The sequence below is a fragment of the Daphnia pulicaria genome, chromosome 1, assembly GCF_021234035.1.
Source record: "Daphnia pulicaria isolate SC F1-1A chromosome 1, SC_F0-13Bv2, whole genome shotgun sequence".
NCBI classification, from domain to species: Eukaryota; Metazoa; Arthropoda; class Branchiopoda; order Diplostraca; family Daphniidae; genus Daphnia; species Daphnia pulicaria.
In genome coordinates, this window is record NC_060913.1 from 14,055,163 (window position 1) to 14,081,710 (window position 26,548).

The window sequence follows — 26,548 nt, forward strand, 5'->3', positions numbered from 1 at the left end:
GATGTCTGTTTTAAAAAAGGAAGAAGGAGAAGATATAAAAGGACCTCTCATCCTCTGTCTTCATTCCTCCGCGTTCTCCTACCCCCCTCCTTTTTACACGCGTGTCTTCTCCTCGGTGATTGTCACCCACTTTGACTCGACTTTGCCAACTTGGATCTCAACGGAAAACGACAAGCGTGATAGTCCTTTCACGTCACTCGTCTATCACTGGTTTTGTCCTATTCTTTTTTACCCGCCCAGCTCTTTGTTCCCCCAAGTCCATTCTGCCGGGATGGAAAAAACAAAACTAAAAAACTGTAGCAAAACCACCACACGACAACAAAGCCGATGATGAAGATGAAGATGATGATGATGTATGGATTATTCACGGGGGCTTGATCAAGTCTGAGTCACCAGCGAACCGAGTGATGGCGTATCGGAATGGGCTGGCGAAATGAATGCGCATTTCTGGCCAAACTCTCGGTGGCCTTCTTCATTTGCATCCGCAATCAAGTGCATTTTTGGAATCGAAAAGAAGAAAAAAAAAAGAGGCGGAGTTGAATGTTGTGGAGGTGTATGTTTCTTTCTCTCATTCTTTCTTGCCGTGTGTGTGTGTGCGCGTTGGTATATCGATATAGACTCACGACAGCCCGCGGCCGTTTACCGAGAATAACGGGCGGTGGTGGAATGAAGCGGCGGCATGCTGGAAGCAAGCAAGCACACGTTCCGTGGCATGTAGTTACCTTGACCGGCCCTTGTATGGTAGAGGCCAAGGTATTGAGACGGCAGAAGAGAGGTGGTATCGAAAGTATACCTGGGGGAGTCGAACCTCCATCCGCAACCTGAAGGGAAAAAGCAGAAGAAGAAGAAGAAGAAGAAGAAGAAGACGAAGAAGACGAAGAAGAAGAAGACGATGTCTAGACGACGAACGTTGTTGTGAGGATGTGTGTGCTATTCAGTCGATTGCGGTACTAGCTTTAATGCGGACGTCGTCCGCTCGTGTTGTCCCGGTGACGGTGGTGGCCGTTTTCCCTTTTCAGTCCAGTCAGGAAAAAAAAGGCGAAAAAAGAATTCCAGCTCGGTAGAATAGGCCTCAACATTTCTGATTTCCGCTCCTTCCGGATGGGAGCGGATGCCTCTGAAATGATCCCGTTCAGTGCTCCTAGTTTGTGTGGGGCGTTGTTATTGTTGCCAGTTCGTCGCCATCGTTGCACGAACCTCCATAACACGTTTGACAACCGGTGAACAACAGCAACAACAACAACATGGGGAGTATTTCGGGATTCGTGGCGCCGGCCAGCCAAATGGCCGCCGGAAAGAGCAAAATTGAAACGAGATGTTCTCCGCGAACTCGGCGGGCGTTGCTACTCCGCAAGCGATTGGCGTTCATAGAGACGATGGGTCGTGCTGACGCTCGTTTTGTCCGTTTTGTTCACAAACTCGTCCGCTTGATACGGACCATTGAGAAGGTTGTACCCCCATTTCCTCGGCGATTCGCTGACATAATCTCCGTTTGTTTTCTTGATAATTTCCCCGACTACCCAGCTTACCGAGTACGGTTTCGACTGGCCATTCACGAATGTCATTTTCAATCGGATTGTTTTGCAGGAACTGTCGGTGGAATTGGACGGGCGACGTGACGAACAAGCCGGATTGGCCGGGGCGGGACAGCGTCTCATCAACACGCTCAGCGACGAAGATTACCGCAGTAACGGGCAGAAACATCAGCAGAGCAGTCACGACGATGCTCTCATGCTCCGCCAGCGATTGGACGACATGAATCGCAGATGGCACGGGCTAAGAGCCAAAACGGTGGCCATCAGGTAAATCACGTTGGGTGGAAGAGAAGAAGAAGAAGAAAGAAAGAAAGAAAGAAAGAATTAATAAAAAAAGAGGAAGGGCCGCCAAGCCCCTTAGAAGGTAAATACTATAAACTTATGTTTTTTATTTGTTTTTTTCCTTGTAGGAATCGTCTGGAAAACAACACGGAGCATTGGAACGCGCTGCTGCTGTCGCTTCGCGAACTCATCGAATGGGTCATCCGCAAAGACACGGAATTGACCGGATTGGGACCGATCCGCGGTGATCTATCAACGCTGGTCAAGCAACAAGTAAATAGAAATTTCTTTTTCTCCTTTTTTTCCTGCCTACCTCTTGCGCAAGAAAAATGTTTTTATAAAATTGAGGATGTTTTGCCTCTCACTCGCGATGTACTCACACCACGCCCCTTGTCCGTTGCAGGATGATTTCAGAGCGTTCCGAAGACAGCTGGATGATAAACGACCGTTGATCGAGCAGAGCATCTTAACCGGGAGACAGCTTGTAGCCAATGAAGCGCCACTCTCTGACGCCAGCGATTCGGAAGGTAATTCATCTTTCGATAGTCTCTTGTTATTTCGTCCTGCCTGCGGGATTTATGATTTATTTTTTCAAGTAAAAAGAGAGGGGGAAAAAAGATAAAGAAAACGAAAAAAAAAATAAAATAAAAAATAACATTCGTTTTCGATTTCTCTTTATTGACTGCACGAGAGTTGCGTGGTGATGAGCTGATCGATGAGCCACCGGATCGATTTCTTACGAGTTGTTGTTTGGGGGGTTGTTTTTCTTCTTTTCTTGCGCGCTGTCTTATTATTTGAAAATACGTATCTTGCCTCACAAGAAATGAAAAGGACACTGTGTGTGTTTTGAGTTCTTTTTTGTCCGCTTGGTTGACGACGATGGCTGGTCTCTATTGTTGCCTTTCGTTCGACAAAAGGCCATTGAATGAGAAAGAAAGAAAGAAAAAAAGAAAAGGAGTTGTCTTCTATTTCTTCTGCCATTTCCAATTTGGCATTAAAGATCTCCTCAACCAGCCGAGGGCTTTGGCATACATTCATTCTTCTCGCTCTTTTCACTTTGCCTGATCTCCATATTTCACGAACACACACAAAAAAAAAAAAGAAAAAAAAAAGAGAATGAGGGGAACATGTATAATCTCTAGTCGGTTCGCCTCTTCATCCCTTCTTCTTCTTCTTCTTCGGGTAGTTGTTGTGGGTTTCAATAGAACTTGTGTGTTGCCGGAGTTGTAAAGGGAGTGAAGTTGTGCGAGCTGGAGAACCCCATATTAAACAGATCGTGTTGGAATTTCTTTTTGTGGGGGGTTCATCTCGTTCGCTTTTATGCCCGTAGGTTTTTATTTATTTTTTTGACTGTTTTTGACGGAATTTCGTGTCACCTCTCTCCCGCTGCGTGCGGGTTATTTTTCATTTTTTTTTTTACTATTATTATTTCTTACCTGATTTTTTTTTCTTTTCCTTTTTAAAAAACTTTTCTTTTGTTTGCTTATTTTTATAGCTGCCAACCGGGACCTTCTGCCGGGTGATTCACGCGGTTACCGCAGCGCCGAAGAGGCAGCACGCGAGTTGACACAAGGCATTCGGCGCGAAGTGACCAAGTTGGCCGAACGATGGGCCGCCCTGCGTGATCGCACTGAACGATGGAACGTTGACTTGGACACCACCACAAACGTAAACGATTTTTTTTCTTTTCCGCTTTTTCTTTTCTATTCACACTTGTAGTACTTCTCGCCACCTCCTGGCTTTTTATTTCATTGGAAGGTAGTACGGACTTGGAAAAAGTTTCTTGCCAGGAGTCGAAATCCTTTTCGTGAGAGAAGCGGAATAACGGAAACTTGCCCCACTAGATTAAGTTCTCTCGAGCTCCATATTAGGTGGGCGGTTCCGGTGATTCTTGAAAGTCAATTCTCCCTCCCCCCCCCTCGTATTCTCGGCTGCGTTTTTTAAAGGAAAAAAAAAAATGACATGTTATGTAAATGAAGGACCGTCACGCATAGCTTGATTATCGTACCGACCGGCAAAGTAGTTCGTTCTGCATACATCAATTGGTTTATTCTCATATAACTTGGCTCGGGAGGCTAGCTTGATAGACATTACGGCGATTTCAGGTTATTGATTCCCATTACGTCGTCGACCGTATGGGATGCGTCAACACAGAGTTGCAACAGTCTACTACGCACGGCGCTCGATATAGGAATTTGAACAGTTAGCTTATAGAACACAAGAACAATTCCGAGTAGATTAGTCGTGCTCGACTGGATATCCGACACCGTGAGGTCCCCCCCACCTCCTCTTTTTCTCTCCGCCGGAGCCTTGGAGCACAACACAACACTGAGCTCTTTTACTTCTCGGCCTCTTTACTTTTTTTGGTATTTTTCATTTTTGGACGTCGCATTCGGACTCCACTGGTTGTGTAATCCGATCGGAACAGTAAGGCGATCGACACAACGAGAAAGGAAACAAGTGGGGCGGCTTCCTCCCCCCTCTTTCCATCGCCCACGGATCAACGGATCGGCCGCGGATGTTGTCGTTTGCTTTCTGTCCCCGTCGATATTTATTTATACCTCGGTCCACGGAGTCGTGTGATGTTATTCCGTTTCTCAGATTTGCCTCGGCAGCAACAGACGTCGGATTGCCTCAGCTCCTTGCTCCCCGTCTCGCCTCGCTCTCTCTCGTCTTATTCCTCGGTTGTCAGATCGACTTTGCCCCAGTTGTAGACCATTGTTGTCCGTTTTCCAGTCGAACCGCCACCAGACGATTGGATCATGTCCGTTTTGACAGAGCCGTTCGTGTTCTTTCAACTTTATCAGGTCTCGTCTGATCTTTCTCGTTGTTTTTCTGATTTTTCTTTTGTTGCTGTTGTGAACGGGAGCGTTTTGACTCCTTTTCAGTCCCATTGTATGGCTCAAGGGCTGTAGGAAACATTTCGAGGCCATTCGTTCCGATGATGGTTTATTTATCAACAGCCAAGCAGAAGAAACAAAAACAAAAAAACTTGAGCAACGAGCCCAATCTAATTTATACGACCTGGTTTTTTTGGTGGTACCACTATCTCCCTTTTGTTGATTTTACAGCGAGTGCAGCAATTGCAGGCCAGCATGGACGACGCTTCGAACCGGCTCGTTCCTGCCGAAACGACTCGCTCCAAGTGGATCAATCCGACCGAATTGAGTCCTCAGCAAGTCCAGCAGCACATGGATCAATTGAAGGTACGGTGCGAACTTGGCCATCAGCTCACACGACAATTCGCTTAAATCGACCCCTTACTCTCCTACGCTCTTTCAACATAATCCGTGACAGTGATCGTTAACTAACCGTATGCGTATACACTTATACATGTGCAGGAACTAAGCGATAAAATTGCCCCAGTCCAGCTGACGATTGAGGAAGTCAACGACCAGGCAGCCCGTTTGGCCGATTCCGGCGTCCCATTATCTCACGCCAATCTTTCCAGACTAGAAGATCTCAATTCTCGGTAAGTCTAAGACGGAACAGTAACAGGGAAAATATAACAAAACAAAACAAAACAAAAATACGCCTTCCTCTTCCGAAAAAGGAAAAAAAAAAAAAAAATAATAATTGTTTGCGGTAGTCATTAAATTAACGCTTGGCGAGTGGAGAGAATATTGGGCTAATTGATTCGTTATACTTGTGGCTGACCAAGCTAATGCTTTCCATTTTTTATTTGACTCTCTTTCTCTACTCTGACTCGTAGGTGGAAAGTGTTACAGTCTTCGATGGACGATCGATACCAACAATTGTGTGGCGTTACCCGAGACGGTGCGCTTAGTGGTCCGTTGCTGCACAGCTTCTTGGCCTCGTCGGTCGACCGGCCCTGGGAGAGATCCGTCACGGAAGCCGACGTTCCTTATTACGTCAAGTAAAAATCCTTCTCTCACATCTTTCTTTTTTTTTCCCCCCTTTGCCGGTTTAATTGGCCGAAGAGTTATTTTATTTGATTGTTTATTGCCGGTTTTGTTTTATGTGTTTGTTGATTTTTTGTTTTGTTTTGTTTTTCTTTTTGGGCCACTTTTTAGTCACCAAACGGAGACTACTCATTGGGACCATCCTCAGCTGGAAGAATTGATGAATTCATTGTCCGAGTTCAATGACGTCCGCTTCTCAGCTTACCGGATGGCTCTCAAGTTGCGACGCGTACAGAAGTTCCTATGCCGTAAGTTTTTCGATCGACATCGATCCAGGAGACATTTTTTTCTTTTTTTTTCCCCTTTTTTAAATCAACCGTTTCTTTTGGGTTATATTTGATCTTCTAGTGGATAAACTTGAACTGAACACGGCCATCGACACTTTTGACGCTCACGGTCTCCGGGCGCAGAACGACAAAGTGATTGACATCCCTGATATGGTGACTGTCCTCCGTTCACTGTACGAAGTTGTTGTCACAGCCTACCCGGGCGAGATTCGCCTACCCCTCGTCATTGACTTGTGTCTCAACTGGATCCTTAACGTTTACGATAGGTAAATTTTGAATGTTTTATGCATCGAGTTTTTTCTGACCTTTTTCTATTTTGTCGTCTACAGTCAAAGATCAGGCGAAATTCGAGTCCTCTCCTTCAAAGTAGTCATCACTTTGATGTGCCGTGGCCATTTAGAGGATAAATACCGATGTGAGTATAACTCTTTAAACTATTCATAATCAATTGGAAATTGAGGATTATCGGCTGATTTACTGGACAGCCAGATTTGGCATAAGGGCAATAGCGTGGTTTTCAATGTGTACTTGAGTAGTCACTCGGACTTGGAACCAATTCAAATCGCTTGAGATTCACCCGCATCTATTACACCTGCTCCATTTACCACTAAACCCTCTTTTCTTTTCTACGCAAATGTTCGTTCAATACGTTTGCAAAATAGCTCACGGCAACCAATCAATTTTGCAAACATGTGCCATTTATCTCTCTCTCCATGTTTGAAAGAAACGGTATTCAAAAGCGGTAACATTAGCATAAAAGGACTTATCCTTTGGGTTTTGGTAAAACCTGTTAGCAAAGCCATGTAAAACCCCGCTGGCCAAATCACGAGATCGTGATTGACTCTGCCACCAATGATCTTCCTTCAGCACATTTCTCCCAGCATTCTTCCGAAGCGTTCACGTAAGACTTTGAAATAAGAAAAAGAAGAGGCAGTGTCAGAATTGTAAAACTCTTTCAACTGTTCGTATTTAAACGCTGATGGATCGATCGACCGACCCGAGTTGCGGTTGAATCGAATGCATTGTCCCGTCAATTGAAGCCGCTTGTCTTTAAAGTTTTTGTTTTTCTCTCCTCCCATGAATCCTCCGCTATTGTTTATCGGCTCTACTTGGTTGGCTTGGCTTAATGATACCAATGCGCTGCGTGCCAGATGCGCGTCCTCGGAGCAAACAAAAACAAAATAAGCGGAAGAATCTAGTCTCCTTTAGAGCAGAGATTTAATAGTAGAGTTTGCGGGATTAACGGGCAGGATCGAAGTACGCAATGTCCTCGATCGATTGAATACACCTAACCAAAGTATTGATTATCGATTGGATTCTAAAAACGCAATTTCTTCTCCTTATTTTCTAGATTTGTTTCGACTAATCGCCGATCCCAATCGATTGGTTGATGCACCTAAACTGGGTGTTCTCTTACACGATTGCGTTCAAATGCCGCGAGAATTGGGTGAAGTGGCCGCATTTGGTGGATCAAACATCGAGCCGTCGGTCAAATGTTGTTTCGACAAGGCCGGCAAACAACGACAGTCCATCGAGGTAATTATTGTTTGTGTTAAATTTTGAAGAATAAAGATTAAACTTTGATTGAAACTACGTTATCTTCGTACAAAGGCCGTTCACTTTTTGGCTTGGATGAAACGGGAACCGCAGAGCGTCGTGTGGCTCCCAGTTCTCCACCGTTTGGCCGCATCAGAATCGGCCCGTCATCAATCCAAGTGCAACGTTTGCAAGGCTACTCCCATCATCGGATTGAGGTATAACAAAATGGTTTGACTGTTTCTATTAGTTAGAGGTTTACTAATTTGTTAATTCAATTAACCAGGTACCGATGCCTCAAGTGTTTAAGCTTCGACATGTGCCAGACCTGTTTTTTCACGGGGCGAGTTTCAAAGCATCACAAATTGACTCATCCAATGCAAGAGTATTGCACAACGGTAATGCATGATGAGAATTATTAGTTGCGTAAATGATTGCGTTTAATAACTTCTCATTTTGTTTACCATGTTTTGTAGACCACGTCGGGAGAGGATTTGAAAGATTTCACTCGCACCCTGCGCAACAAATTCAAGTCTAAGCGCTACTTTAAGAAACATCCTCGTTTGGGTTATTTGCCCGTTCAGACGGCTCTGGAAGGGACCGCCACTCCGTCGGATGCTCAATCGGAAATCTCTTCTCAGATGCAGTCTAGCGTGGCGCAAGATGTACTTGTGCATTCAGCAGCCACGTCCGTTATAGACGGCATCCACAAAGATTTCACACCGGAATCGTAAGTTGAAGAACATGATTATGATGCGTTTGATTTCTACATGTTTCCTAATTTGCAGGGAGGATGAACATCAGCTCATTGCTCAGTACTGCCGATCTTTGAACGGAGACGCTCTTGGCATGTCAATGGGAGTGGCCCCGAGGAGCCCGGTTCAACTATTAGCCGCACTTGACTCTAATCACAAGGAAGAAATCGAAACAATGATTCGGTACATTGGCAGTTGTAATTTTGAATGGCTTTTTAAGTGGCGAAATAACTAATTGATTTGTAATGTACAGTGAGCTCGAAGAAGAAAACGCCACGCTTCAAGCCGAATACGAACGTCTGCGTTCACAGCAATCACCTTCCATGTCTTTTTCATTCTCTTCTTCTCCCGATGATGCCACGCCCATCCCGCATCAAGGTGGGGCCTCGTCGTCTGGCAATCACACGTCAGAAGTTGAGAGAGACATGTTGGCTGAAGCTCGTCTATTGAGGCAGCACAAGACTCGATTAGAGGCTCGAATGAAAATACTGGAAGAACACAATCGCCAACTGGAAACTCAGCTCAGCCGGCTTCGACAGTTGCTGGATGAGGTGTGTTTGAAATAAATAACCTGTCATTTGTTTCGGTATTCACTTTTTAATTTTCCTCCCTTTTCCATGGTTTCGCTTAACAGCCTGGAGGAAATGGCCGAGAAAACTCGTCGCCGGCCAAGACAGGAACTTTGCAGACCAGGTCAGTCACAGCTGCTCACCTCGCAACCGATACCCCCGTGCGGACCAATGGACATGACAAAAGTACATATTTTTCATTTGAATATTTATTTCTTTTTGTTCTATAATTCACATTTTTTTTGTTTGGCTTTTTAAGATCATTCTTGGGCCGAACACGGTGTAGCCGATAGACTGGAAACCAGACCTCCTCCACCACCTCACGGTATTTCCACCAATCCAAACACGTACAATGCGCAGAACGTAGGCAACCTTCTTTTCATGGCAGGTATGTAGTTGGGAACATGATACCATACGTTGCTTAAATTATTTCAGTATAAATCACCACTTATTGCGTTTTGTAGGTGACTTGGGAAAAGCTGTTGGTTCTTTGGTGAACGTGATGACGGACGCCAACGATCAATCTCCAGGACTAACAGATGAAGAGGATTGAAAATCGCAAGAAAATCGTTGCTCGTGTTTAAATGACATGTAGAAAGTTATTGTTACTGTTCATGAGTTGACACAGAATGAAGCAAAAAAAGAAGAATTGGAAACACGCTGCTTATGTAAGGGGCTGTTCTTCCATTATGTTTTATATCATGTTATCGGTTTTAAAACCTCCTGCCCTATTCATGTCATTCATACTTTATGAGTGATTTAATATGTCATTCTCTTTCCTTTTGTCAATTTTTTTTTGTCTTCTTCTCTTTGCCACTGTCTTTGGGAGTAGAAGTGTGACAGCTGCCCTGTTTCTGTAGGTTTACTAGTTAACATCCAGTTTAACATATCATGTAGTTTCAAACAACCACAACAATTCTGAGGGCATCTATTCCTCTATGGCACACTAAATAAAACCAACAGGCCTCTGTTTTACATGGAATATGGAATGTCTGGCTTCTTTCATTTTTTTTTTTTTTTTTTTTAATTTACCTTGATTTCTTCGTGAAATCTGAAAACAAACTATACCCTTTCATCAAGCTTGGATAAATGTTGTACACCTTGGGAGTCACTCAGTGTCATCACTGTTGTAGCACAAAAGAAATCCCTATGTGACAATACAAGTAACAGTCTTTGGACTTGTTAAATAAATAAAAAGCATCAAGTTTTTTTTTTTATGTAATGAATTCTACAATGGGTACCACACATACATAATATTTATCTCATGCTTTCCTTTTGGATCCGGCTGCTGTAAGCTTTAGATACCAAATTCCATGAATCCATGTAACGATCCATACACATGGCAATGCATTTCTGTAAGAGGACACAACAGAAACAAAAAGTTAAAATAAGTTTTCAAATTTAGTAAATTATATATTAATTATACATAAATACATATATTAGTATACATAAATACATGTTATATTGATTTGCCTAAGTCTCTTTTAAAGAGCAAAACTCTTTCAGATGCAAAATTATCATACATTTTTATCTTCACTTATAACCTAGCCCCAAAATCGTTGAACAATTTGCCATACCTGTTCAGAGCTATCAAGAGAAGAGCTTGGCTTGGCTATGCATTTCTTGAAGCATTTCTCGGATATTTTCTAATTAAGACGAACATAGATTAGTTAAAATCCTACATTTATAAAGAAAAAAATTGTCACCGTTAGAAGTTCTTGCGCAGTGGCAATGGCTACTTGCTGCTTCACTTGTTCAATTAATTCTTCTCTTTGAGCTCCAGTCAGACGTCCAGTGCTTGGAGGTGAATCCATAACGGACAGCTGATTGAAAGAATCGAATTATTCACAATCAAGAAACAAATTTCTATGTAAAAAAGTACGTCAGAAATTAGTAGAAAAAGCCGAGTTTTCCTTCTAAGTCACAACTCACACAAGTCACAGACACATGCAGAGAAATGGGGTATGGAATTAAGAATGCTGTCTGCTAGTCAATGTTGCCAGATGCTCAAATCAACTACCCAACTTTGAAAAAACACGACAATTTTCAAGTGTTTCAAGTCCCTATTCCGGCTTATCCCTAATTTGTAATTAGTAATTCGCTATCAGAGCTATAGAATATACATAGAATAGCTATAGAAATTCTATTGCTCTGTCCCTATGGTCCAATCAGTTTAATTTCAGCGTTCCAGTTTTCATTTTCCAGTGCCGTCCACGAGAATACGCGTGAGTCGTCCGTGTCGTCTAGTTGCCGTCCAGTTTCACCGTCCAGTAACTTTCATTTCCCTTAAGAATTAATTGGATTTTTTATTATTTTCTATCTTTAGCATACATATCGCACATACATATCTTTATATACATCATCGTAGCCTTTGCCTTTTTTACATATAAAAACAGAAAATATTTCGTGTTGATTAATTTTGTGTTTGTGTTGACAATTCATATATTTTCGTAGGTTATTTACTAATAATCTACTAGCTTTAAACTCTGTAAGTGTGATAATTTCTAATTCAGGCCCTTTTTTTTCGAATGGCTTTATTTGTGGATCATTTTCAGCTGTCAAATTAGTCAGTTTCAGTTACTTTGCACATCCCTGTAAAAATGTATCGGCCGTTATAGAGTTGGCTAACGTCCGAAGTTGCCAGTTTTCTGAAATTGTGAAAAATCGATTGGACACGTAAAAGTAAAATGTCTTACATGGCGGCTTATGGAGTTTCGCCCGTTTTAGTTTTAGTTTTTAATTTTCTCATTTAAGTCGTCTTCAGTTGCTATTCTTAATTAGATAACTACATTCCTTAGTTATCAGGTAATCTTTTAAGATTTATTTCCCCTCGATAGTCATTGTAGTTTATTTATTATGAATTTTTTTAAAAGTAAAAGGCATTTGGTTTTCAAGGACAATATCCTGCCCCGAGGAAAGAGAACCCCGCGCCACCCCTTTGTCCCCTCTTAGTTTCTTCCTTCGTCTCTTCTTTCCATTCTTCCCTTGGGGCAGGAAATGGCGATATTTTTTCGTAAACACGGTAGGGACGTTTACTTAAAAATTCATAATAAATAAACTACAATGACTATCGAGGGGAAATAAATCTTAAAAGAATACCTGATAACTAAGGAATGTAGTTATCTAATTAAGAATAGCAACTGAAGACGACTTAAAGGGGAAAATTAAAAACTAAAACTAAAACGGGCGAAACTCAATAAGCCGCCATGTAAGACATTTTACTTTTACGTGTCCCACGATATATAATAGACAGGTAGAGCTACGGGCTTAGGCAGCCGGCCCAAAAAGCGTCCCAGTTTGCGGAGTTGCCAGATCGCGAAATCCTAATGTCTCGCTTCTCAGTGGAGGGCGATGCTCTGCAGGGCCTTATGGGACTGAAACGGTTTTTGTTGGATATCAAATCCACAAAAGGCGTGTTAACTTGTAGCCCCTCAAAAAAATGATCTTTCTGCCAATGCGGTTCTTTCAAGGCAGTAAGATGATTTTTCCGACATGTCACATTTACGTTATGATTTTTCAAAAAAATTACTTTGGGGGGAACCAATAGCGATTAGCCTGCCCTCACGTGACGTCTGTGTTACACGACTCGTTGAGTTGGGCAAGGTTGGGCAGTCGTGTGTGTTAAGAGCGTCTCAAAAGTTGGCTAAACAGCAGTTCGACCTTTTTTAGAGTTTATTTTGATGTACAATTAAGACTAGCAACGTGGCAGCCTTGAGTTTGAGCAGACTACGAAGTCTCGGCTGTGAGCTGTCAGAAAAAGTGTCGAGTCCAGATTTGTAATGCGATCAAATTCGGACTTTTCTCATATATTTTGGATTTGGTTTACATGGTAACTATTCAACATTTTTATAATAAGTGGAATAATGTCTTTTTTTAATCGGTTATCAATTTTTTATTTGTTAGACACCCAATATAATTGGAAATGACCAAAACTTGTTTTGTTTTGTCATTGTCATTTGAATTGCTATTGCACACCCCAAACCAACCATAACATGTGGGTAAATAGGTTCTACCTTTTCAATGGCATGATTGGATTTAACAACTAGTATGTCATGTACTTTAGGGTGAAATTGAACTACTGGGGGAGAAATCATCTTTATGGAATATTGCTAAATAAGTTAGGTACAATAATAAAAATGATTATATCAGCAAATGATGCATCAAACATAAAATTAATTTTTACCATTGAAAGTGCCTCTTTAATTTCATCTCTAAGAATTTCTTTGCTTGTAGTTACAGTGTTTACCCAAATGATTGTGAAGTGTGGAGGAGTCTTTAAATGTTTCACAAACATTTCTTTTGAAATGGGTTTTTCATGTTCATTCTTCAATTCAGACATACACAATATAAATTCCATGCTAATTAACAGATTTATAAAAATTCCAGAAAATCAAAAATGTTCATTATTAACTAATTGGATTTCGAGAATGATAAACAATACTAAAATATGATTAATAATTCATGTAACATGAATACCCATTTACTCATGTTGTGTTTGGGCTAAATGAATTTATACACCTACACATTTTTTTAACACACCCGGGAGATATAATATTATACGTGAATCTCATGGGAGAAAAAGAAATCCTTGTTGCTTATGAACCCCTAGGATGTCCGACCTTCAGGCCCTAATGTTTGTCAGAACTATGACAAATGACAATGACAATATGAAATGACTTTCTTCTGGTACTGTGTCTTCGATAGTTGGAATTGTTAAATGCAGACCAAAACCAGCTTCAGCAGCATTTGGAATTCTTTGCTTTCTTTTTCGGGTATTACAAAGAACTTCTGGGTGGGTATCAATTTTCTCAAGAGCTGCAATCGAGAAAAAGTTAGAAAATTTTTTTTTTGAACTTTAATTTATATCACCTTTTGGTGTTTTAGGTAAGGCACCAGATTTAAGTATCCACACCTTCAGTAGAACAGTTTGATTAGGTTCGATACATTTCTTAGTTGAAAACTTTATGATGTCTGTCTCGTGAAAATGGTTTGCACGAAAGAAAATATCACCTTTAATCTTTGGAGGTTTCTTCCTACTGACATCTAGCCACTTTTTTAATTGAATTTTATTAGAAGGGGCTTTAAAAAGAGAAATTTTTGTTTGGTCAGTTTTATAACCGGACTTGCAACCCAAACAAAACAAGTTTTGGTCATTTCCAATTATATTGGGTGTCTAACAAATAAAAAATTGATAACCGATTAAAAAAAGACATTATTCCACTTATTATAAAAATGTTGAATAGTTACCATGTAAACCAAATCCAAAATATATGAGAAAAGTCCGAATTTGATCGCATTACAAATCTGGACTCGACACTTTTTCTGACAGCTCACAGCCGAGACTTCGTAGTCTGCTCAAACTCAAGGCTGCCACGTTGCTAGTCTTAATTGTACATCAAAATAAACTCTAAAAAAGGTCGAACTGCTGTTTAGCCAACTTTTGAGACGCTCTTAACACACACGACTGCCCAACCTTGCCCAACTCAACGAGTCGTGTAACACAGACGTCACGTGAGGGCAGGCTAATCGCTATTGGTTCCCCCCAAAGTAATTTTTTTGAAAAATCATAACGTAAATGTGACATGTCGGAAAAATCATCTTACTGCCTTGAAAGAACCGCATTGGCAGAAAGATCATTTTTTTGAGGGGCTACAAGTTAACACGCCTTTTGTGGATTTGATATCCAACAAAAACCGTTTCAGTCCCATAAGGCCCTGCAGAGCATCGCCCTCCGCTGAGAAGCGAGACATTAGGATTTCGCGATCTGGCAACTCCGCAAACTGGGACGCTTTTTGGGCCGTTTTTTAGCCGTATCTCCCCATTGCCTAAGCTCTACCTGTCTATTATATATCGTGCGTGTCCAATCGATTTTTCACAATTTCAGCGAACTGGCAACTTCGAACGTTAGCCAACTCTATTGCGCTGTAAGCCTGTAACTTTTTTGTGATTACTGACGATAACTATTCCAGTAAGAAAGCTCACTTGTTAATTTTTAGATAATTGCTTTTTTTTAATTTACTACTAAATGTATTTATTTCATGGAGATGACGAATATTTGGTTTATTTTCCGTCCGACTCTAGTCGTCCATGGTTGCTAAGGGCTGTCACTAGGTGGCTAAATATTTCAGTGTGTTTAGGGATTGAACTATTCAGCTCTAGTGTGTTGGTTTCTAGAAGGATGTAGGGGGGTAGGTCATCACTCATGACTCATCAAAAATCAAACATTCAAACTGTCAAAGTCACGAGACGACTGACAAAACAGTCTTTCTTTTCCTGTCGAGACGCTTGTCCGAGAAGGTTGAATTTAGTCATTGCTGGGTTAGTGTTGTCGAGTAGTACTCGAGTATGAGTACTTCCGGTTCCTACCCGCCAAGTACTCGAGTACTTACTCGCTACTCGGGTGATTCATAGAGGAGAGGTTTGATGATGTTAAAGTTTTCACCCAAACTGAAAGAATTTATATGCCATATTTGCATCGACTTCGCTTGGCATGAGGGCGGCCCGGGTTCAAAACCGGGATTATAATATGAAAATAATTGTGACAACCGGTGACAATGATAGCCTATTTAATCATGTTATAGAAGATAAGTTTCGTCGAAATAGAATTAACCATTACATTATTTCGGAGAATAAATTTTTTTCCAATCCATAATGTAGATATTAAGTTCAAACAAAATTAAAGTGATTGAAAAACATTCGACGGAGAAACCATTGATTTATTCAGATTCTTCAGAAAGAATTTGCAAATTCTGGGCTATAAACCCGATCAAACCTGCCTTACGATGACTAAGACGTTGGCGGCGATCTGTTATAATCAGCCCCATCTTTGAGAAGAAGCGTTCACAGGGAACAGAGTTGACAATGATACAAAGTGCTTTTCTTGCTAAAAGCGAAAGACGAGGATATATATTTTGTCGGGCCTTCCACCATTGCAAAGGGTCATCATGTCTCCCAATAGCCGACTCCGAAAGGTATGACTCAACTTCTAGGCGACACCCAGCACGATTCGAGTTTGACTGATTAACAAGGGCTCGATTTTTCTCCAGACGATCAAAAATAGATTTTGGGCGTTGGCTCGTTGGCAACTCGATTTCGACTTCATCAATGGTGTTATTGTTGTCGTCAAGCAAAGCTGCCTTGCGAAATAACTCACCTTTAATGAAAAAGTAAGAACAATTTATGAAGTAAGACTGAAAAGTTAAAAAAGTAATACTTTTGGCCATATGAACTGCTTCGTCATTTGGTAGCCCAGCAGTTTTATAACGTGGGTCCAGTATAGTTGCAAGAAGAAGGATTTTGTTGGATGCATAGGAAGGAAATCCTCGTTCTAACATTGAAGCTCTCATGGTAGCAGCAACAGCTGCCGTAACTTTGTATCTGTTTGCACATTGGGAACTGAAATCTGAAGCATGGCGCATAAGTTCAGTGACGAGATATATCACCTTAAAAAAATATGTTAGAATTTCTAAACACCATAATGTAATTTCTAGTAGTAATTACCGACGAGGCAGTAACATTCGTCTCCGACGACATTACTGTGGTTACTTCTTGAAAGGGTTTCAAATAATCCCTCAGCATGGCAAGGTCTTTCAAATCAGATAAGGACGGAAAAGCTAGATCAGATTTAAGATCAGTTAAGACGTTATAAATCGCCTTATGTTGTTCAAGAAAACGGGCCAGCATGAAGTAAACAGACGACCAGCGGGTTTCATTGTCTCTTATGATCCTAAAATTCAAAATCATACTTATGAGCTAAAATCTTGTGAAAATTGAAAAAGCTATTACTTATGCTCTGGAAGATTCAGTTTTTTTTGTTCTGCAGTCAATAAAGCAGTTGCTTTCGCACTTCGGCGAAAGTAAGAAGCGATTGCCCGAATGGAAGCCAGAAGATTTGCACAATCCGAAATATTGAGACCATGTTTTACGACAAGATTAATGGTATGAGGAATACATCCAAACCAACTGACTCCAAGTTTTCGACAAGTGGCTTTCATTACTTCCGCATTGTCGGAAGTTAATGTTGTTACTCGTTCCATTAGCCCTTGGTGTTTGCTGACCATTTTTTCAATTAGTTGCACATGCCCATCCGCTGTTTGGTTGTCAAGTTTTTTTATACCTAACGTAGCCGATCTGAAAACAAAATTCTTGCAAATGAAATGGGCAGTAAGAGCCTCATAATTGTCACAAGATTTGGATGTCCAAGCATCAGTTGTCAACACAACGTCTGTAACATCCCGTTGTTGTAGGATCTTGACAAGTTTTTCTTGAATTTCATTTGCAAGTTCTGGAACCAGGCGCTGGCTGATTTTAGTTCTTGATGGAATGACGTAATCAGGCTTTAGAGCAGCAATGAAGTTCTGGAAATATTTGCTTTCTCCAGTTCGAAATGGCAAGAGATCGTGACATAGCCACATAACATAAAGTCGGTCCAACTCAATGTCAGCCTTGCTCTTCGTAGCTTTTCCCTTATTAGCCACCCTTTTTCCCTTTTTGGGCAATCTTTTACAGCCAGGATCTATCTTATGGACCGATTTCAAGTGCTACACAAAATTGAAAAGAAAAAATTAAATCGTACTCTATTAACCAGATAGAAATGTCGAAAAATATGACATAATACCTTAATGAGGTTACTAGTTGAGCTACCAGTGCGATTATGCATCGACGAACAAATTTTACATCGAGCTTTCGTTTCGTCTTTCGGATCTTTTTCAAAAAATTTCCAAACAGGACTAACATATGAGGAACTAGACCCTTGTACGTTATCCAAAACCTTTAAGTATAGAATAAGTAACCTGAACACAAACTTAATATAAAATTACAGTACCTCAATATTCATCTCCTCAACCAAACCATCAAAAACGTCAACATATTCGTCGTCACTTTCTATAGAAGCCATTGAAAAACTTGGAAAACGCCCATTTAACTCGTTTTATGGAAGATGTGTGCGAATTGCAGACTCAAATTTATAAATGGAATGGGAAATTAATAAAGGCAATATAAAGTGAGAGAAGAAATTGATTGTTCATCGCATAAATTTGGCGCCTTAGTTGGATTAGTTATTATCGCATCCAATAGATGGCACTGAAATTCGAGTACGAGTAAATTCACCCGATTCCTACCCGCCCTCCGAGTAGTACTCGTCTCCTACTCGAGTATCGAGTACTTTGTCGAGTAGACTCGACAACACTATGCTGGGTACTTGACTACTTTCTTACGTGACATTTCTGATCATAGACATGGTAATTCCATCTTTATTCGCTAATGTTATAAAATTTTATTTTTTGTGTGGTTCATTACGTGTAACATCGCCTTTAATTCATAGGAAATTCCCACATGCAATTGGAAAAGGCAATTGCATGTGGCATGCTGTACATTTTCCTTAAATGTGATGCATGTTGCACGTTTCGTTCCATGCAGTAAAAAGTATTTGTGTTGCTTAACTTTTTATTCAAGACTTTGTTTCTGAATTAGAATTTTGCGACTTCTTTTCAAAAAGTCTTATTATTCTATTAACTGATGAGTAGTAAAGTCTGAGCTTCTTTGCGTTTTGTTTTACAAATTGTTTCAATTTCCAGTTAATTTATGCCAAGAGCTTTTCAGACATGCACTTAACTTGTTAGTAAACTTAGGTGGGTTAACACTTTGCCTAAATTTTAGTCAACAGAAAAAGTATGTGTGCTACATGTGTTTTTTTGTTAGTAATTGAGTTGGACATTGAATTCCTGATTTGACATTTTACAACAACTTTATGTTTCTAAATAAGAGCTTTTGTGAAAAGATTTGCTCAATAGAATTGCAATTTTTATTTATAAAACAGAAATTTTCCCTTATTTTTTGTATTTGAAAATGTAATTGGTTCATTGTTTTCCTTTCATTTATAGGATTCCTTGGTTAGTTTGATGTTGGAGCTGCCAATGGTGTTGATGCTGTGTTCATGGTGTGAGCATTGGTTTTGCAGTTATTTTCCAGTTGTGATGTCCTGAAATGAAGCTTGTGCAGACATTCAGTTCAACATCATACTCAAATATGTTATTTGCCCATGTTGGTGTCCTTGCATTGTTGAGCTGTTGTGCAAAATAGTCGATGTTGCTAGGTGGCTGTCGGGTATGTTTCATCGGCTGCCTTTTGTCGATGTGTCGTCTCGTCTCTTGCCAAGCCACCTGTACACACGTTAAGGTAATGCTTGATGGCTAGTTCCGTATAATTGTTGGCTTGTAAATGTCTCAAACTTACTATACCACCAAAGTTGCTTAATACTAGACCGAAGTGCTAATTACTACACCACCGAGGCTATAGAATATTACACCATAACTTATGCTGTCCGAGCTACTACACCGCGGTCCAGAATTATTCTATCCAGTGCCCGAGTACCTCACGAAGGCCCTTGAGTACTACACCACAACCTACGTTGCCCCAGCTTACTACATCGTGGCTCCCAAGTGCTACACCACCAAGGCACCTGTGTGCTACACCACCAAGGCACCTGTGTGCTACACCACCAAGGCACCTGTGTGCTACACCAATTCGTGTGCTACATCAACCTACTACACCAAGTATTTTTCTATTTCAGTTACTACACCGAGGCTCAAACTTACTGCACTACCAACGTTGGTGAAAACTACGCCGAATCGCCCGAGTAATACTCCGCCCCAAACTAACAATCGCAACTGAGGTGGCTGAGTACTTCGTAGCCCGAATCACTACATAGCTGCTTCTTCGTACTACGTTGAACTAAAATACTACACTGAGACTTCAGTCTACTACACCACAACCAACGCTTCATCTAACTACTAAACCGAAGCCCCTTAGTACTACATCGAAACGGTATTACATAGCCACGTACGGTGCTCCAGCTTAGTATACCGAGAAACTTAAGTATTCCCAAACTTCTATCAGTGCTGGTGTACCTGAGTATAATCGAATACAAATTATTTTTTGTCTAGTCGATAAAAGGAGAAAGAAAGGGAAAGAAACCAGTCGATAGAATCTCCAACACGGCAACAGTAAATGCAGTGCACCTTTCGTCATCAACTGCAATCTTTGTTGTATCACTAGTTCGCAATCATGGGTAAATATTTTGCTTTTACATAGAACTGTAAATGAGCTCTTCCTTTTTTCTGTTAATATGCTAGTTGTTATTACATATGATCATGTATGTTCAATTTATCGTCTAGCAAACTATGGCGTCATGCTGCTGTTGGGTGTTGTATCGTTGATGGCTGGGTCGACCACGGGTGTACTGATGTTTCCTGTGTATGGTGGATATCAAGCGACAGCAGCGAAAGAAATAGAACACTGCGTCGCCGCCTTATTACACAACGTCAACATATGCAAAACCACTTTACTACACTAAGAGGCTGCGAGATACTACACTACCAAGGCTTAAGAGTGCAACACCAAAATTATGCTGCCCCGAGCTTCTACACCGAAGTATTACTCTTCCCCGAGTCACATCACGAAAGCTCCTGAGTACTACACTGAGTCTTCCAAGTTCTACACCACCAAAGCTCCAAAGTACAACCTTTAACGTTAAACTACAAAGTTGAACTAACCAAGCGTATTTGTAATACGCTTTTCGAGCTCACCATACTGATGCTTTAAATTACTATTCTTCTCACAGCTACTACCGGCTACTACACCGAGGCTACAGCTTAATACACCACCGAAGCGGTTGAATACTACACCGAAGTGTCCAAATACTTCACTACAACCAACTGTAGCCCATTATTCGTCACCAACTGCTTCATCGTATAAAATCGGTTTCTAATCATAGGTAAATATTCATTATTACTTTCAGTTGTGAATCGATTCTATAATTTGTTGTTGTTGATAAGAACGGTAAATTTTCAAATTGTTCATTTTTTCATTGAATAGATAGACCTGATGTTGATGTGTGAACTGTTGAAGGCTGGGTTGATCACTGGTGTACTGATGTCTCCTGGAAACGGTTGTTAACAAATCACTTAACCGTTGCCATACTACACAACAACGAGGTGTCTAAGTACTACACCACTGTAGGACGGAATACTACAAGAATATGTATGCTGTTCTTGCCTTCTACACCAAGGCCCCTAATTGTTTACTAAAATATTATTTTATTATGTTATATCCGTGTAGTGTATAATTTAGACTATTTGATGGTATTCTGTTTCCCACTGTGGTATGTTACAGCTGAAGTTGAAGTTCTTTGACATGAAGTTAAAACTGCGGTTGTCTCAAGCGATGTTAAGAATATTAACTGCATACTTAAAACTTGAACCTGAAATAATGTTAATTCTTAACATGATTGCCATTTTATCTCACATTATGTATTAAACTCGTAAAAATATACAATTATACAATTAAATACGAAATCTTTATGAATTTAAATTTTTTTTTTAAATAAATTAAATAAGAAAGATAAAAAATTTAAATAAAAATTTAAGATTTATGTTCAGCTAAAATTAATTATTAAAAACAATTTTAATTTTATTAAGAATATTTTAATTGAATTAAATAAATTTTATTCCCAAAATGAAAAAAAAATTCAATAAACAAAGCGTCCGGTACAATACAATTGTTTTATAGGTACAAGTTTTAAAACAATTATAAAACAAACGGACAAATGCTAACCATTTCATTTGGGTGAACTGCTTTTAAATTCGCACATGGAGTATATCAAGATAGGGGAGAGACAGTCCTTAATTGACTGCATGACAGGGAGATGGAAACCGGCTGAGCTTGCAAGTCCCAGTTCAACCAGCGCACTCTTTTCCTCCTGGTTGTCATTGGTTTCACCGATGGATGAAGTCCACGATAAGCAGCGAAGGAGTTACCCTGTAGGCAGAACATTTATTAGGACGACAGTTATTTTAAATACAATTTTAGCGACAGAAAGCAATACCTCAAATCAAGATGCCTGTTATCACTTTCATGAAGTAAAAGGGGATATTCAAGGGTAGCAGCCGACAGGTTACCTTGACTGTGAGTCAGTCCTTTTTCTTCAATGGACATGACTTCTCATAAAGTCTGTCATGCAACATTAGAAACCTAAGAACCTGTAAATAAAAAATTAAGTCACCTTGTTGATAATTTGTGGCATCAATGTGCTTGTTGTCTATGATCTAAAAGAATAATTAAACTTAAATGTTAGATAGACGTAAGTGCAGAACAATACTATAAATACATATTAGACTGCAACAAAATAAGTTTGGTGACATGACAAGTAAACTTACACACTAAACCACCGGTTATCCAAGGTTCTCTAGAAGATGGAATGAGAGATTGGTCCATGCGTGGGGTTGGTGATCTGGCAAGTCACATAGAATGATTCAGCCAATAATAGTGATGAATCCTAATAAAAGATGAGATGAATATATGTTCCAGCAATACTAAACTAAAGCTAACATTGGTTGTTACGTACACTCTGTCATTTGGATGTCATATTCAGTTGGATACCAGGATTTTTACAGTACAGGCTTCATGCACCTTTCACATTTTCTCCTGGAGATGGATGAGAAATGATGATGATGATGATATTAAACACATAAACGGTAAAGAACAGATGCCAAATAAATAGCTCACGAAATCTAGTTAATTTACCAACGAATTCATTGGTAATTTTCGAAGAAAATAGCTGTAACTGAACTTTTGACAACGAGCCGCCATAAACCCATATATGACACAACAAACAACATTCTTTCACGCCATCTATTTGACACGTCCAAAACTCACTATCTAAAGGACTGGCCTTAGATAGTCAAAATAGTTATAAAAGTAATCAAAAAGACCATTTATCTTTGTTTAAATTATCTTGGAGTGTTTAGAGTTCTACAGAGAACAAAGCTCAATTGCTAGTTTTATGCAAATTTTCCGGAAGTATACTGGAAGTAAGCGTCAGCGATAGCTCCTTAACCATTGAGCTATCGTCAAAATAAACTAAATATTCGTGATCTACGTGAAATTTGGGGTCGATTAGGGGTGATTTAAACGAAATCGAAAATTTGGCCAAAATCGAGATTTTTCCTGAACTAATAATAATAATAATGTAATAATGTACGTATTTATATGGCGCCTTTCCATTATATGCTCAAAGCGCCTTCAGTTTCCATTTTAGATGTGATTGAACACACCGCAATATATTTAACGTCATATCCTTGAAAGCAATCAAGAATCCTGTGTTATGCATGCTGCCTCAAGGGCGCTACTTACAGTTTTATGACGGGTTCAGCTGGGGTTCGAAAACAGACCCTCATTGCCTTTTTCCAAAGTGTTGACGCTCTAGTCCACTACACCCCACATCCCCTTAACCGTGAACTAGTTCAGGAAAATTCTAAAAACCGGAAGTACGCTTTCGTACAAAATAAGACATGAACTTTACCACAAATATAACGAGGATCACGAATATGTGGTTCTTTTGTACGTCAGATGAATATTTACTGAACTACTGACTTAAAAGAGAAAACCGGAAGTAGAAAAAAAAAACACATTATTAAAAATCTAACAAGTGAGCTTTGTTGTCGAAACAGAAACTGACAGCTACCACCCAAAATTTTCTTGAAGTAGAATCGATAAAAAATTTTAGAGATGTGCAAAGTAAGCGTAACTAAACTTATTCTGACAGTTAAAAATGACCAAAGTCTATGCCTTCTAGCGCCACTGCGCCAGAAAAAAGAAACGTTTAACCATAGACTACAAGTCAATAAGCAAGTCTAGCAATAATTTCTACTACTAGGTGTCTCATACTCTCATTCAATGGCGGAGACAGCGGCGGCTAGTTTGTTCAAAATTCAAAACAATAGTAGAAAACAACAATTTAAAAATGAAACAAACGAAAATAAAAAATTTAATAATAAATGATAAATACCGCAATTGATTGTGAACATATTACAGATGACGAAATTTATAGTTGGAAAATTTGCCTAAACAGAAATCAATAAATCAACAACACCGACATCAAGGATGGAGTTGTTTCTGATTAGTGATTACGTAATATCACATAATTCAATGTAAAATTTCAAAAAATAAGACTAATTTAAAAAAAATCAAATTTTTAGAATAAAACTTTTTATATTAAGTAGATCTCAGTCTAGTACCTTGTTTATGGACTCATATCAGGCCTTCTACATTTTTATCAAGGACAGTTTTATTTGAACTGCATGTCTCAAATTTTGTTTTTCATAGTTCGATCAGACATTCGATTGATATCTAACTACTTATCTAAATCCTCTCCACAAACCAAGTAATAACCAGTTAGTCCATATATCCTAATGTCCTGAATTTCAAAGTTCCATGTGTGTCAATACTATGGTCACAACACGCTGATGAAACCGGACTTGTTATCGATAAAGCTTGTTTGCCAACTTCAAAATACCTTGATACATGTTTTTGTTTAAAATAAACGTCAGAAAATAAACACACGTATTGTGATAGTGATACGTTAGTTCGGACGTCATGTGTATCCATTTTGAACTCCAAGGTCTAGATAGAAGTCCAATTTTGACAGGTGAATCCGGGTTTTCTTTATCGCAAAATCGAATGGCTTCAACCTATGATGCGGATCGTTGACGAGCTATTTAAGCAGAAAGCCGAGGCTGTATGAACTAGGCATTCTTTTGTTAAACGTCAAAATGAAGGTTATTCTCTGTCTCGCTATTTGCGTCTTTGCTCAGGTATTTTTGACAGAACTTTTAAATTAATTAAGGTTGGCCCAATAAATTGTTGACTTTCTCAAATCTAATCTCTCGAATTTTAACTTCTCTATAGTCTATGGGCCAAGTCCTTCTCCCCATTGAGAGGAACTGGTCAAAAATCGAGGAGAAATGGGCCGATCCTACCGCTCCCCGTCACATCCCGCGTGCTGAAGAGATCCCCTTGAGACACAAGGCAACCCGTGAATCCAAGGACTTCCGTGGTGAGTAACGACACACAACGCAATATTTTTTTTATTATCAAATTTTAATTGTGTTTTAAAAACTTGATTGCAGCCGCTTGCGGTGTAGCTAACCCCGCCCGTATCATCAACGGAGCTGAAGCTGTAAGTATAAATCATTCAGCGTATACATCGTGCATTTTCATGATCATTCAATTAATCGACTATATAGACTCCCAATGAATTCCCGTGGGTCGCTGCTCTTTTCATCAGCGGTGGATCTTTTTGTACTGCTGCCCTGATTTCCGATCAGTGGGTTTTGACTGCCGCTCACTGCGCCGATGGGTAAGCGCACAACAAAAGCGTATTACAGATCCTATTTGAGGATCTCATGTCAATAAGATTGTCCCTAAAACAATTCGTTTTATGTACCTTAGTGCTCTGTACTTTGATGTCTACTTGGGAGCTCACAATGTTCGCGTCACCGAGCCAACCCGTCTCGAGATCCGCGCAACTGAGAAATACATCAACCCCAACTGGAACCCCAATACTTTGAACGGAGATGTCGCCCTCATCAAGCTCCCAGCTCCCGTTGACATCAGCGGAGGTGAGTCGGAATTGGATTGGGATCACGAAATTGTACTCGAGAATTATATGGCTTAATACGAATGAACTCTTGCAGATCTCGTCCGCCCCATTTGCCTCCAAGACCCAACTGACACCAGCTTGTACGTTGGCGCTGAAGCCCATATTGCCGGATGGGGAAAGACTGCCGATGGTATGTTTTGAAAGCTAAAATGGTATCCTTTTCTGTTTGAAATTAAACAAGACTTATTCCTATAGGACCTGGTGGCATCAGCCCGACATTGCAGAAATCTACCGTCACTGTCATCACCAACGATGAATGCAAAAACGTAATATCTCTATCTAAACACTATAAAATGTTAAAAGATTGCGGTTACTAAAAACTATATTGTTTTCTTTCACATTTTCAGACCTACGGAATCATTATTAGGGAATCCACGGTAATAATTTTAATTAACAATTAGTTTGTAACAGTTAAATGATTGACGACTGTTTCTATTGACATGTTTAGATCTGCACTTCCTTCACTGACACCAACTCTGGCACTTGCAACGTAAGTTAACACTTTAATATGAAAGGGAAAATTCATAAATGAAACCAATTTTTGTTTTCAAAATAGGGAGACAGTGGCTCTGCCATGAGCGTCATTAACGCCAACGGACAGTACACTCAGATTGGTGTCACCTCCTTCGTTTCATCCGCTGGATGCGAATCCGGAAACCCCGACGGATATGTACGATGCTATATTGACAATAGTTTCAGATCAATATCTTGTTTTAAAACAAAATGTCCTCTTTCAAATCAAATAGGCTCGCGTTTCCAGCTACCTGCCCTGGATCAGCAGCATCACTGGCTTGGTTCTTTAAAAAAATCTTTAAAGAAAATTGCGGACTCGGCTATTTGTTCGAACCGAATAATACAAAACCATGTAATCGATGAAAAAAATAAAAGTTCCTATTGGCAAATCGTTAAAAAATTTCAACGCGTCGTTCTTATTTTTCCTTAAACACACACAGGGATTTCTTTAAAAAAAATTAAGCCTTTAGAATATAGACAAAACGCTTTTCCAGCTTTATATAATCGTAAAATATTTCTAAAGTCATAGTCATACTTTGTATAAATCAAAATAGATTGTCTGGCTATAACACTGCAGTGATGAAGCAATAACAACAACAACGCCAATCTTTATTTAAAAAAACCCAAAAAACGATTCCATGCATAAGATA

General features: G+C 39.8%; 4 protein-coding genes and 4 long non-coding RNA genes across 20 annotated transcripts in view; 4 read left to right on the forward strand and 4 right to left on the reverse strand.

The window, feature by feature from the left end:
* Positions 1 to 9,869, forward strand: part of LOC124330556 (dystrophin, isoforms A/C/F/G/H-like) — a 50,318-nt gene extending 40,449 nt beyond the window's left edge. For all 10 annotated transcript variants that reach the window (XM_046788724.1, XM_046788727.1, XM_046788725.1 and 7 more), the window contains 19 exons: positions 1,588 to 1,802; positions 1,946 to 2,090; positions 2,221 to 2,344; positions 3,313 to 3,485; positions 4,889 to 5,023; positions 5,159 to 5,289; positions 5,530 to 5,694; positions 5,852 to 5,988; positions 6,089 to 6,293; positions 6,357 to 6,442; positions 7,379 to 7,563; positions 7,639 to 7,781; positions 7,850 to 7,961; positions 8,040 to 8,293; positions 8,352 to 8,501; positions 8,572 to 8,869; positions 8,953 to 9,073; positions 9,147 to 9,275; positions 9,352 to 9,869. In XM_046788724.1, the coding sequence (XP_046644680.1) occupies positions 1,588 to 1,802; positions 1,946 to 2,090; positions 2,221 to 2,344; positions 3,313 to 3,485; positions 4,889 to 5,023; positions 5,159 to 5,289; positions 5,530 to 5,694; positions 5,852 to 5,988; positions 6,089 to 6,293; positions 6,357 to 6,442; positions 7,379 to 7,563; positions 7,639 to 7,781; positions 7,850 to 7,961; positions 8,040 to 8,293; positions 8,352 to 8,501; positions 8,572 to 8,869; positions 8,953 to 9,073; positions 9,147 to 9,275; positions 9,352 to 9,440 (2,997 nt within the window). In that variant the 3' untranslated portion in view covers positions 9,441 to 9,869. The remainder of the gene's footprint in view (positions 1 to 1,587; positions 1,803 to 1,945; positions 2,091 to 2,220; positions 2,345 to 3,312; positions 3,486 to 4,888; positions 5,024 to 5,158; positions 5,290 to 5,529; positions 5,695 to 5,851; positions 5,989 to 6,088; positions 6,294 to 6,356; positions 6,443 to 7,378; positions 7,564 to 7,638; positions 7,782 to 7,849; positions 7,962 to 8,039; positions 8,294 to 8,351; positions 8,502 to 8,571; positions 8,870 to 8,952; positions 9,074 to 9,146; positions 9,276 to 9,351) is intronic.
* Positions 9,870 to 9,913: 44 nt separating this feature from the next.
* Positions 9,914 to 10,915, reverse strand: LOC124337364 (mitochondrial import inner membrane translocase subunit Tim13-like). 2 transcript variants are annotated; one of them, XM_046791450.1, is made up of 4 exons: positions 10,820 to 10,915; positions 10,594 to 10,710; positions 10,465 to 10,533; positions 9,914 to 10,240 (listed from the first exon to the last, which is right to left on the reverse strand). In XM_046791450.1, exons 2-4 carry the CDS (start codon positions 10,699 to 10,701, stop codon positions 10,145 to 10,147), a joined length of 273 nt encoding a protein of 90 aa, XP_046647406.1. In that variant the 5' UTR covers positions 10,702 to 10,710; positions 10,820 to 10,915; the 3' UTR covers positions 9,914 to 10,144. The 2 variants fall into 2 exon arrangements, with proteins under 2 accessions (XP_046647406.1, XP_046647404.1); XM_046791448.1 differs by having other exon boundaries at positions 10,770 to 10,894.
* A 1,329-nt stretch (positions 10,916 to 12,244) lies between these two features.
* Positions 12,245 to 13,453, forward strand: LOC124337832. Of its 2 annotated transcripts, none has more exons than XR_006917536.1 (3): positions 12,245 to 12,716; positions 12,791 to 12,885; positions 12,951 to 13,453. It is a non-coding gene; the product is annotated as an uncharacterized LOC124337832 (long non-coding RNA). The 2 variants fall into 2 exon arrangements; XR_006917535.1 differs by having other exon boundaries at positions 12,791 to 12,881.
* Positions 13,268 to 14,740, reverse strand: LOC124337799. Its single transcript, XR_006917524.1, has 4 exons — positions 14,135 to 14,740; positions 13,898 to 14,060; positions 13,757 to 13,799; positions 13,268 to 13,702 (listed from the first exon to the last, which is right to left on the reverse strand). It is a non-coding gene; the product is annotated as an uncharacterized LOC124337799 (long non-coding RNA).
* An 863-nt stretch (positions 14,741 to 15,603) lies between these two features.
* LOC124337695 (E3 SUMO-protein ligase ZBED1-like) lies at positions 15,604 to 17,783 on the reverse strand. The gene is made up of 6 exons (XM_046791755.1): positions 17,712 to 17,783; positions 17,505 to 17,657; positions 16,673 to 17,427; positions 16,388 to 16,613; positions 16,101 to 16,329; positions 15,604 to 16,040 (listed from the first exon to the last, which is right to left on the reverse strand). The coding sequence occupies exons 1-6, from the start codon at positions 17,781 to 17,783 to the stop codon at positions 15,604 to 15,606; spliced, it is 1,872 nt and encodes a 623-aa protein (XP_046647711.1).
* A 302-nt stretch (positions 17,784 to 18,085) lies between these two features.
* Positions 18,086 to 20,241, forward strand: LOC124337720. Of its 2 annotated transcripts, XR_006917509.1 has the most exons (5): positions 18,086 to 18,126; positions 18,769 to 19,063; positions 19,458 to 19,762; positions 19,831 to 19,955; positions 20,062 to 20,241. It is a non-coding gene; the product is annotated as an uncharacterized LOC124337720 (long non-coding RNA). The 2 variants fall into 2 exon arrangements; XR_006917510.1 differs by lacking the exons at positions 19,458 to 19,762; positions 19,831 to 19,955; positions 20,062 to 20,241 and adding an exon at positions 19,134 to 19,175.
* A 1,138-nt stretch (positions 20,242 to 21,379) lies between these two features.
* On the reverse strand, positions 21,380 to 23,252 carry LOC124338008. The gene is made up of 4 exons (XR_006917619.1): positions 22,290 to 23,252; positions 22,102 to 22,220; positions 21,771 to 21,924; positions 21,380 to 21,703 (listed from the first exon to the last, which is right to left on the reverse strand). It is a non-coding gene; the product is annotated as an uncharacterized LOC124338008 (long non-coding RNA).
* A 1,175-nt stretch (positions 23,253 to 24,427) lies between these two features.
* LOC124336295 (brachyurin-like) lies at positions 24,428 to 26,298 on the forward strand. Its single transcript, XM_046790050.1, has 11 exons — positions 24,428 to 24,537; positions 24,632 to 24,779; positions 24,853 to 24,902; positions 24,970 to 25,082; positions 25,175 to 25,344; positions 25,420 to 25,515; positions 25,581 to 25,651; positions 25,733 to 25,762; positions 25,834 to 25,875; positions 25,942 to 26,055; positions 26,132 to 26,298. Exons 1-11 carry the CDS (start codon positions 24,496 to 24,498, stop codon positions 26,186 to 26,188), a joined length of 933 nt encoding a protein of 310 aa, XP_046646006.1. The 5' UTR covers positions 24,428 to 24,495; the 3' UTR covers positions 26,189 to 26,298.
* Positions 26,299 to 26,548: the final 250 nt, after the last annotated feature.